Source organism: Symphodus melops (genome assembly GCF_947650265.1).
Source record: "Symphodus melops genome assembly, chromosome: 15".
Taxonomy (NCBI): domain Eukaryota; kingdom Metazoa; phylum Chordata; class Actinopteri; order Labriformes; family Labridae; genus Symphodus; species Symphodus melops.
The window spans coordinates 5190635-5201542 of record NC_136705.1 but is presented as its reverse complement, the minus strand read 5'-3'; the positions used below and the strand labels follow the sequence as shown (position 1 = coordinate 5201542).

Sequence of the window (10908 nt, the reverse complement as noted above, 5' to 3'; positions counted from 1 at the left end):
TACTATGCTATATAAATAAATATTGATTGATTGATTTTAAAGACAGTTCCCTGCCAATGACATGTGATCATGTAAAATAAGTCTGAAATTAATTAACTGTATGAACAATAAGAGGTTTGAAGCTAATCTCGGTAGATTATTATTAAGAGATTTATTTTTGATCAATGTTTAAGTACATATTTTCATTACAGTGTTTAAACATAGATGACCTTGTCGCAATAGTTAGAAAGGGGGTTTAAACAAACCTGGCAGCCCTCTGTGTTCAAGGTTCCCGTATGAGCTCCCATGATGGTGCGTTCAGGTAACCATCATGAAAAGTCCAATTATAAAACTATGAGCAATCTCGACCATAGACTGATCAAACAAGGCCTCTCAATTCTCCCCAAAATAAAATAATTTAACTCAAAGATTTTTTAGCCTTGTTTTTTCTTTCGCACCAATACACCAAGACAAATTCCTTGTGTATGTAATTGTACTTGGCAATAAAAAAACGACTCTGATTCAGAAGTTCAATATCCATGAACGCACCATTAACACTGACGTATCACCAGCTGCGATTGGTTATTCGCAGGGTGTCTCCTCCCGAAATCTAGGCATCCCGGAAGAGGAACGACATTTTCGCTTAGAGAGGAAGAAAAGTCTGTTGACAGAAAAAAAGAAAACACTGATCAGACCACCGACAGGTTTTATAATTATTTACTGTGTTATTAAATTCACTGAGCATCGTATTTAATTGTTCGGATAAAGCACGAGCTCTCAAGGTACTTCACAGTTAGTCTCCTATAATGATGATTCTTGGAGCTTTTTTCCTGCAGCTCACTTGTTGTTCTGAACTCTTTCAGGGATGGAATATGGCAGCGATTGAAACGCAGCTTATGTTGAGTGTAGGATTAATCGGTAAGTTTGTACTTCCAAGCGAAGTTTGCCTTTTCAGATTGAGTGAAGCAGAAGAAGAATGATCACATGATACCAGTGTGACCCAGAAGTGTCTTATCAGCAGGGCTCCTGGTCCCTGATTGGCTCATCGCCTTTTCTTTTCATTTCATTTATGCAGTTTGCATGGGGTTTGATAAGGCTTGACCAAGGAAGTCAGTGTCCACCTTCAAACATGTTCACATTCATTCATTTTTTTCTATGTATCCAGAGAAAGATGTGAATGGAGATACACTGTGGGTGTGGTGTTATCCCTCTGTGGGATCAGACCTGAGACAGATCCTGCTCACTAAGTGCTGTCTGACCCATGACAGCCGGGATTTCCACACCTTTGTTTTTGGTCAGTTCTGGCGGACCTGGTACTACATCACCACAGTAGAAGTACAGGAACCCACTGCGCTTAACAAGGTACGCTCACCCTGATCATGAATAAGGAATGAGAAAAGTGCAGCATCTCTCTTTATTTCATTTGTGTGTCTCTTCTCTTCAAGGTCACCCATTTTTCAATAGTTGTTACAGCAAAAGACTTCAACCCTGAGAAGTATGCTGCACTCTGTAGAGTTCTCTGCAGGTACACCAACAAGTTCTGAATTTTTGTTTTGGATGTTTTTTTACTCAAAGGGAGTTTATGTGTGAATTTAAGTGGTTTGTCTTTGTTCGTTTTCTAGGATGTACTCCAAACATGGCAGTCCAGTGAAAATGATGGAGGCTTATGTCACTGTCCTCACTAAAGGAGTTTGCCAGAGTGATGAAAACGGATCATTTCTAATTAAGGATTACGACGTGCGGAAAGCATACTTAGCCGGTTCGGTCAAAGGTACTGCAGCAATGTTGTTTTTTTTCCACAACTTGATTTATTGGCACAAGATTTATTTTTGTAAATACACTCGTGTTGTTCTATTGTGTGCAAGTGACAACCATTTTCATTATTAGTGATTTATTTTTATTTAAATGCAGCCATTGTTCTTTAACTTATAAACATATTTTTTAAGGGGTGACATAAAAAAGGTCAAAGTTGAGCTTTGAAAGAAGCGTTCCCTATAAGCACATTGGGTGTACAAATATATGTGTCATCCTATAACAGCCGGTCGTAGTTGTGCAGGTCATGTCAGTGTTGCTATTCATGTTGTCATTTTTAACAAGCAGCGAAGAGAACACATCTGCCTCTGTTTTGAACTGCAAGTCCACAACTCAAATCCCCTAAATACACATTTTTAATAATGGAGTCTACTTTCATGTGTCTGTTCTGCCCTAGATGTGGTGTCTCAGTTTGGTTTGGAGACTATCATTCTTTACACAGCACTCATGCTGAAGAAGAGGATCATAGTCCATCACCCTCGAATTGAAGCATTGCTGGAGTTTACAAGGTGCATTTAACATTGATCACAGGCTGTTAGTGCTGTCGCCTCACTTCAAGGTTTGATTCTGTGTTGAGTTTACATGTTCTCCCCGTGCATGCATGGGTTCCCCTTAGGTACTCCAGCCTCCTCCCACAGTCCCAAAAACAGACTGATTAGTTCAACTCTTAATTGTCCCCAAGTGTGACTGGTTGTTTGTCTCTGTGGTTGACTGGTGATCCAGGCTGTACGCCGCCTCGCGCTGCCCACTGACAGCTGGAATCAGCTCCAGTCCTCCAAACCTTCAACAGGATAAGCTTTCTCTATGAATGGAATATTATAATGTCCGATTTTCACATGTAATGTGGTCAGACTTTCAAAGTACTGTCTGCACATGGACAGTAGAAGTCAACGTTTTAACAAAGATGTTTTTGAGGTGGAACAGTCTGTTCTACTTTTGACATCAGCTCATCACAAAGTAGCTCATTTCTAAATGAAAGGCTTTCAAACTGTATACTTACCAGTTTACTCGAGTAGTGTGATATTTCTGTTTTATGAAATGTAATGCACTGTGCGTTACCTTTTTTATTTGCTGTAAGGACATGTGTATGTTTTCAAGTATTAAGCTTCCTTCTCACATGTACACCCACAGTATCTTTACTGTGTTTTTGAATTAAAAAAACCCCACTCATCAAGTCAAACGATTAGAAACAATGAGTGCAATATTCACCCAGAGGAGATGTTCCGATGGAGAAATTGTTAATTAGTCTTTTAAACTGTTTTACTTTAAAAAGACAAGTGTGAAAATATGGAGCTGACCTCAAGACTCAATTCTCTACACAATAATGTGATGTGCAATCCCTCTGACTCCTTCCCTGTTCCCCCTCAGGGTTCTGCCCTGTTTGACATGGCACAGGAAAGACTGGTCCATCCTGCACCCATATGTGCATCTCTCTGATATTGAACTCGAGGATCTCAAGAAATGCCCTGGTGAGGCTGCCTCCTGGTTTACTGACTCTAATTAACAGTAAGACTCTTCACAGTTGGTGCTTATCCACCATCTGCACTGTGATCACTGTATTCTCATGGTGGGAATTAATTATTTATGCGCCAATATGTTTGCTTTCTCCACAGGCTATGTTGCAGGATTTGTAGATCCTGAAGTGAGCAACAGATCGGACTTGTTTGATGTGTATGTGAACCTCCCAGACAGTGTCATCACAGTCTCCCAGGGAGCCAAAGGTGCAGTATGTTTAAAGAGACAGCCGCATGTTTTGAAGAGCGCTTTGTTTCCTGAGAGTAGTCCAGCATTGATGTTCAGTATCCTATCACAGAGGCCATGGCTATGGGGAAGTTACATAAGGACATTGGCCATCTTATCGTTCAGTCTGCGGAGGATGCTGAGAGGTCGGACAGTCAGGTGATTAAGGTGAGAGTTTTCCTTTTTTTTTTTTTTTTTTCAACCAACCTTACCAAGAAATGTGTTCTTCAATCTAACATGGCAACCATCGTTAATTCACAGGATATTTCTGTTAAGACAAAAGAGATCCTTGCCAATTTGGTGGCTCTGGCTGACGAGTGTGAAGACTCAAAAATCACATTGGAAGGTTTAAAGCAGCATCATTTCCCTCCGGCGACAGAGAACTTCCTCTTTCATTTGGCAGCTGCTGAGCAGCTCTTGCGAGTATAAACTTGTTATCAGACACAGCACTGCAGGAAGATGATATTGCCACAGCATGGACTATGATTGCTGTTATTTACATTTTTAGGGAGAGTCTTTTGTTTTTTCTAAAATACTTGCAGACACCTGCATGATTAACACAACAATGTGCAGAGGTCAGTCTCACAGTGACCTTTGTGTCAGGTCAAAGTCTCACTAGCATCACATTTAAAATGGATTCTTGTCTGAACATATTTTACTGAACTAGTTTTTCCCCCCACAGAATTAAAAGACATATTTGGCCAGATCCTTTTTTTTTGTGAAAACTAACATTGAATTGATCAGCACATCATATGTGTATCCAAACCCGATTTGTGATGAAGTCCCAATGCTTCATTTTTTATTTTATCTTAAAGAGAGAAAACATGCTCTCTGACATGTTGCTGCCACAGAGTTAAATTGTTAAACTAAATATTATATTTCTTTTTCAAAACGTGTAAATAGTTCTCAGTCCTCCCGTAAACATGTCTGTGACATTTGTTGTCATAAATCCACTCTGATCCTGTATGTGAAAAATCTGTCATCTATTGCAGCTGTAAACACTTCGACCAATGTCTGCACTCGGTACACGTTTTATAAACCAATCAAGCCTCTTTGTCTCCAACTTTGTGAAATTGAGGCAAATAGGCTCGTACCTTTAGCCTATAAATCTTCATGTTTTAAAGATGACAGCTCCCACTCCGAAGTGCTATGTTTTACTTCCCATTACCAATCACAAATCAGGTTCCTGATCTGAAATCTTGGATGCACACTGAACAAAGCTTACTGTTTGTATAAATGCACTCGCAGCTGAAATGACTTAATGAGCTAGATAATAGAAATGACCTGTTATGCAGAGGTTATCAGATATTTATCATCAAATGGGTAAATCAAAAAGTTTTTTTTTTTTTTTTTAAATGTCACTAATGATTTTAGACTTGTTAAATTTGTTTTCATGAACCGTCTCAAAAATTGTTTTTTTTTCCTTTTATTAAAAAAAGGTCAAAGGTTTCTCATCAGACTTCAACTGATAACAGATAGTGATTGATGCCTTTGTGCCAACATTGATTTATTCCTTGTGTTAAATGTTCAGGGTTTTTTTTTTCTTTAATGATCCAGTGTTGTACACTTCATCCACTTGTTCAACATTGACAATATGTTTTGTGTCTCAGATAAGATACCAAGTGCAATACATAAATGCTTATGGAATTTTGAAATGTAAAAGTATTTTCATGAATTGAGGTATTTCAGGTTTCAAAAAATAGATATCTACTATTCAATTTAATAAATTTACTATGAAAGTAGCGTTTCGTTTATGTTGATGTTTTGCACACTCTTTATACATGGAACTGAGAGGAGGCTGTTTTTTTTCACACTGTTACTTTCTAATGTTTTTTAGCTGCATGAAGTTGAGAAAACAATGGTTGTCTTTGGGCTTAATGTTGTTTACCATATGTAGCAACAATTCAGAGTCCTCTATGGTAGTATAACTGTCCGCCAACCGCTGCAGCCTTCAGTTCCTCTTCAACATTTTCCTTCTTTATCTGTAAAAAAAAAAGAAAAAAAGAAAAGGTTCAGTCCAGCTCATTTTATGGAAAGCATTAGAGCACAACAGGATTGTGAGTCTTACCTTTCCCAGTTGTGGAAATAGACTAAATGAGATGGGAATCATCAAGCCCAGAAAAAATGCAACACTGAGATGGCGTAAAGGAGCCACCAGCAGAGTATTTCTCTGGAAAAGTCTTGTTCTGTAAAACATGATGAAAAGATATGATTGAGCAAAGGCATTTTCTTTGTCCAGATAACGAGACCTACATTTTGACGTGACTGACCTTTTCAAAAGTAAAACCAGAATGTTAGGAAAAGCAGCGCTTGAACCTAACAGTGCTGCTCTCGACAATGCCGTTTCTCTCACAGCCTGAACAGAGAACAAAAAAATTACATTCATGTTTCCATTGACGAGGCTTAACTCGTGTATGAGTCTATATTGACCTTTTGTCCGGCTGCTTTTGAGAGGCCAACTGGATTTCCTTTGGAATCAAACACTTGGATCCCATATTCTAACTCCTCACTTCTGACGGTGTAGACATTGAAGAAGGCCAGAGCAGCTGCAGATAGTGACACAACGCGTCAGTCTTACCTGTTATTACTTGATCCACACCAGCTGAATAACTATGCACTGTGTGATTTTTCTCCTGCTATCCTGCTGTAACACTGTAAATTTCTCCATCTGCGCGATGAATAAAGGATTACCTTATCTTATTAAATCCAGAGAAAAGTTAGAAGAATAAGTGAAGGTATTGTTTTGAGTCTATGTTGGAGTGCATTTCAGGTGGGCCAATGTATCTGACATGCAAAATAAAGTATTCAGAGTTTTTGAGACAATATCACAACTTACCTGAGAGTGGGATTGGTAATAGTGACCTAAAGAATGTCTGGAGTGATGCGCTTCTAATACCAAGTCTGTTTATGAAAATTTGAGGGAGCACCTGAAACATTGACAAAGGATTTGTTTTTTTTAATCAACAAGCAGCCTTTTTATATGATAGAGTAGGGCTGAGCGATATGGACCAAAACGCAATTATTTTTTTTTTCAATACTCGATATACTGTATATTGATGTGTCTTGTATTTACAGTCAGTTGCACAAGTTCAACATTTACATGAAAATAAACTACCCGTTTGTGAAATTAATTACACAAATAGTGAGATGAGAAATAGGTGAACTGGCAGCTCTACAGAAGACACATAACGCTATTTTAGTGCAACATAAATTATACCGATATAAACGATGTTATCTTACCCTATATCTTGTTTAAACATATATCAATATATCTTAAAAACTCGATATATCACCCAGCCCTATGATAGAGTTCATAAAATGTTACTACAGTTCACACAGCAAAGCACAGTTACAACGAGTGTAATCAGGTTATACACACCCCGGCGCATGTTGCATAGGAAACTGTTCCAGCAATTAACAGCAGCTGCTTTAAAGACGTCTTCTTACCCTGGAGGTGAGAGATAAAGACAGATTAAGTCAGACGGAAGCAGAGGGGGCAGCAGAATACAGACTGATTGATGATGACTCATGGAGTCAAAAACAATTAATGAGGAATTATTATGGGTGAAGTTCATCTGTAAGTTACTATCTGAAAACATCACCTGCTCTGATGAGGAGTTTCTGTTTGCATGGTTAAACCCTGCGCTGTAACTTTGCAGCAAAAACTGGAAGAATGCATTTTTCATCATTAATATGTGATACAAATATGTGATACAGCCACATGTTTTATTGTGTCATTTTATGGATTTGTTTATTACCTGCCAAAAAAGAGCTGGTTTGACACCGCTGTGTGGCAACAAACTGGAAAACACCTGAAAAGAGATGCATCCTTTTAAATATTCATTTCACAACCATCACATGTAACAGAGTGTCATTGATTGACTCACATACCAGAGGAGCCGATACTGGCAGGAATGCTGAGAAGAATGAAAACATTGGGGCATTGATTGATTTTACAAAGGTAGTGTTGATTAATAAAATCTTATACTCTGTCAGTTAGTATTAACAATGTCACTTGAAATGTCTAAAGATGTGTTTAAAGTTATAGGAACTGAACCCAAACCCAAATGTAGACATGGGATCTAACAAGGATGATGCAAGTTACGTTAAATTTCACTCTTCTCTTTTGAACTCTGACATCTTAAAACATTGGTTGATAGTTCTTGATATAAATGTTTTATGTCTTAAGTTTAATAAATGACATGGAAATATTTAGACTTTAAAACAGTAGGTTTTGACTGTACCTGAAGGACGGAAAAGAAGCGGGAGGGTATCTCCAGAATCAGCGTGGACAGAAGACTGTAAACACAGAACAGTCAAGTCTTTTCACAACAAGCTCTTTTAAAAGGCAGCGTATCAATGTCACAACTTAAGAGGATTTGTTAACAAGACTTTGAAGCTCCTGAGAGAAACTTTTGGTCATCTGATTTTGGACAAAGTACGTCTCATCTCTTTGCTTCTCTTGTCCTGTAACTGTGTATATCGTGTTTTTTGCACCTCTAATATCTCCTCCTGCATTTTTGTCAAATACACTCAACAAAAATATAAACGCAACACTTTTGTTTTTGCTCCCATTTGTCATGAGATGGACTCAAAGATCTAAAATTCATTCCAGATACACAATATTACCATTTCTCTCAAACATTGTTCATAAATCTGTCTAAATGTGTGATAGTGAGCACTTTTGCTTTGCTGAGACAATCCATCCCACCTCACAGGTGTGCCACATCAAGATGCTCATCAGACACCATGATTAGTGCATAGGTGTACCTTAGACTGTCCACAATAAAAGGCCACCCTGAAATGTGCAGTTTTTGCTTTATTGAGGGTCTGGGGACTCAGAACCAGTCAGTATCTGGTGTGACCACCATTTGCCTCATGCAGTGCAACACATCTTCTTCGCATAGAGTTTATCAGATTGTCAATTGTGGCCTGTGGAATGTTGGTCCACTCCTCTTCAATGGCTGTGCGAAGTTGCTGGATATTAGTGGGAACTGGTACGCGCTGTCGTATACGCCGGTCAAGCACATCCCAAACATGCTCAATGGGTGACATGTCCAGTGAGTATGCTGGCCATGCAAGAACTGGGACATTTTCAGCTTCCAAGAATTGTGTACAGATCCTTGCAACATGGGGCCGTGCATTATCTTGCTGAAACATGAGGTGATGTTCATGGATGTATGGCACAACAATGGGCCTCAGGATCTCATCACGGTATCTCTGTGCATTCAAAATGCCATCAATAAAATGCACCTGTGTTCTTCGTCCATAACAGATGCCTGCCCATACCATAACCCCACCACCACCATGGGCCACTCGATCCACAACATTGACATCAGCAAAGCGCTCACCCACACGACGCCACACACGCTGTCTGCCATCTGCCCTGAACAATGTAAACCGAGATTCATCCGTGAAGAGAACACCTCTCCAACGTGCCAGACGCCATCGAATGTGAGCATTTGCCCACTCAAGTCTGTTACGGCGACGATCTGGAGTCAGGTTAAGACCCCGATGAGGACGACGAGCATGCAGTTGAGCTTCCCTGAGACGGTTTCTGACAGTTTGTGCAGAAATTCTTTGGTTATGCAAACCAATTGTTTCAGCAGCTGTCTGAGTAGCTGGTCTCAGACGATCTTGGAGGTGAACCTGCTGGATGTGGAGGTCCTGGGCTGGTGTGGTTACACGTGGTCTGCGGTTGTGAGGCCGGTTGGATGTACTGCCATATTCTCTGAAACGCCTTTGGAGACGGCTTATGGTGGAGAAATGAACATTCAATGCCCGAGCAACAGATCTGGTTGACATTCCTGCTGTCAGCATGCCAATTGCACGCTCCCTCAATGCTTGCGCCATCTGTCGCATTTTGCTGTGAGACAAAACTGCACATTTCAGAGTGGCCTTTTATTGTGGACAGTCTAAGGTACACCTATGCACTAATCATGGTGTCTGATGAGCATCTTGATGTGGCACACCTGTGAGGTGGGATGGATTGTCTCAGCAAAGCAAAAGTGCTCACTATCACACATTTAGACAGATTTATGAACAATGTTTGAGAGAAATGGTAATATTGTGTATCTGGAATGAATTTTAGATCTTTGAGTCCATCTCATGACAAATGGGAGCAAAAACAAAAGTGTTGCGTTTATATTTTTGTTGAGTATATATAACTCAAGAATCTTGGCCAAGGAAAAACTACCCACATACCTAATCCCCCATCAGCATTAAAATAGCATGTAAACAAAAGAAAAAATCCACATGTGGTCAGTGCATAATGCAAAATAAAGAAGTACATTTTGCAATATGAGAGACTTCTCCTGTGCTATGAGCAGATTTGTATTTCTTGACTTTTGACTTGATTCTTACAAGTGAGAGGTTCAGTGCACGTCCATCCTAGAGGAAGAAACAGAACAAACAGAGCTTTAAATCTGTGGCAGGTTCATGAACAAACAGACAATTGTGCAGTTTCACCATTGTGAAGATTTTATTGAACACAATCTGACCTCTTCATTGAGTTTTTCTCCCCTCCCAAGAAGAGCGTGGGCCTTCTGTATTTCAGCCTATGAAGAGAAGTGCCAATTGATTCAGCATATTCTCAATTCATCTAAGACAAGATCACTGAAGAGGCTGCATCTTACATCAGAGGAGAGCAGGGTAAACGGATCAAGAAGATTAATCCAGATCCGCAGTCGACTGAGAAAAGACTGAACAAAAACAGACAGAGGAGCCTATTGATAATCATTTACTTTAGAGGAATGAGATGTGAGCACAGTCCAATCTCAAACAAATGTGTATAAATCCTCATGAATGTGCGCTGCGTGTTGAATGGTTCAATCACTGCTGTGCACTTACCTGTCCCTCGTTTTTCCAATACAACAGATTAGGATCCATCAGAACGACGGCTGCATGCACGTCTCCAGAAAACTCCCAAACACTGTCACAAACTAACGCTATTACATTTACTTAGTGTAGACGTCTAGTGCTTGAGGAGGTCAAGTCCCTGTCAGAAACTGTACTTCCGTCTGAAGCCATGTGTTCAGTTGTGGGCGGGGCTATGATGCCTTCCGGCACATTGAAAGTATCGGAAATATCAAACCGCATGTGTGTTCAGTGTAAATATGAACGTTTAATATTTAGAGTACGTAGTAAATACAATGGACGTAATTACAATTGATGAATGGTGTTTTAAGGCATGCAAGTCAAACACAAGTTGTTTTTTGTGATTTTAATCGATTAACCAGAATTACTCAAATACATTTATTCCAATTCATAAGTGTCAATTTCATGTATAACCATTAGGGAAGTAATAAATCCAAGTCGGGTCATATTATTTCCAAATTTATCGACACCAGTAATGAAGCTTCAAGATGCGTATTATTC

At 39.5% G+C, this 10908-nt stretch overlaps 2 protein-coding genes across 3 annotated transcripts; one reads left to right on the top strand and one right to left on the bottom strand.

Moving 5' to 3' along the window:
- Nucleotides 1-152: 152 nt before the first annotated feature.
- dennd10 (DENN domain containing 10) lies at nucleotides 153-5271 on the top strand. Its single transcript, XM_079362856.1, has 10 exons — nucleotides 153-761; nucleotides 843-897; nucleotides 1145-1341; nucleotides 1425-1504; nucleotides 1602-1750; nucleotides 2189-2300; nucleotides 3160-3260; nucleotides 3405-3512; nucleotides 3605-3699; nucleotides 3793-5271. Exons 2-10 carry the CDS (start codon nucleotides 852-854, stop codon nucleotides 3958-3960), a joined length of 1056 nt encoding a protein of 351 aa, XP_079218982.1. The 5' UTR covers nucleotides 153-761; nucleotides 843-851; the 3' UTR covers nucleotides 3961-5271.
- On the bottom strand, nucleotides 5022-10593 carry sfxn4 (sideroflexin 4). Of its 2 annotated transcripts, none has more exons than XM_079362858.1 (15): nucleotides 10381-10593; nucleotides 10167-10232; nucleotides 10032-10088; nucleotides 9895-9921; nucleotides 7776-7830; nucleotides 7423-7448; nucleotides 7290-7343; nucleotides 7134-7196; nucleotides 6911-6979; nucleotides 6368-6458; nucleotides 5962-6077; nucleotides 5802-5887; nucleotides 5600-5717; nucleotides 5334-5513; nucleotides 5022-5290 (listed from the first exon to the last, which is right to left on the bottom strand). In XM_079362858.1, the coding sequence occupies exons 1-14, from the start codon at nucleotides 10417-10419 to the stop codon at nucleotides 5436-5438; spliced, it is 945 nt and encodes a 314-aa protein (XP_079218984.1). In that variant the 5' UTR covers nucleotides 10420-10593; the 3' UTR covers nucleotides 5022-5290; nucleotides 5334-5435. The 2 variants fall into 2 exon arrangements, with proteins under 2 accessions (XP_079218984.1, XP_079218983.1); XM_079362857.1 differs by having other exon boundaries at nucleotides 5022-5302; nucleotides 5346-5513.
- Between the last annotated feature and the right edge of the window lie 315 nt (nucleotides 10594-10908).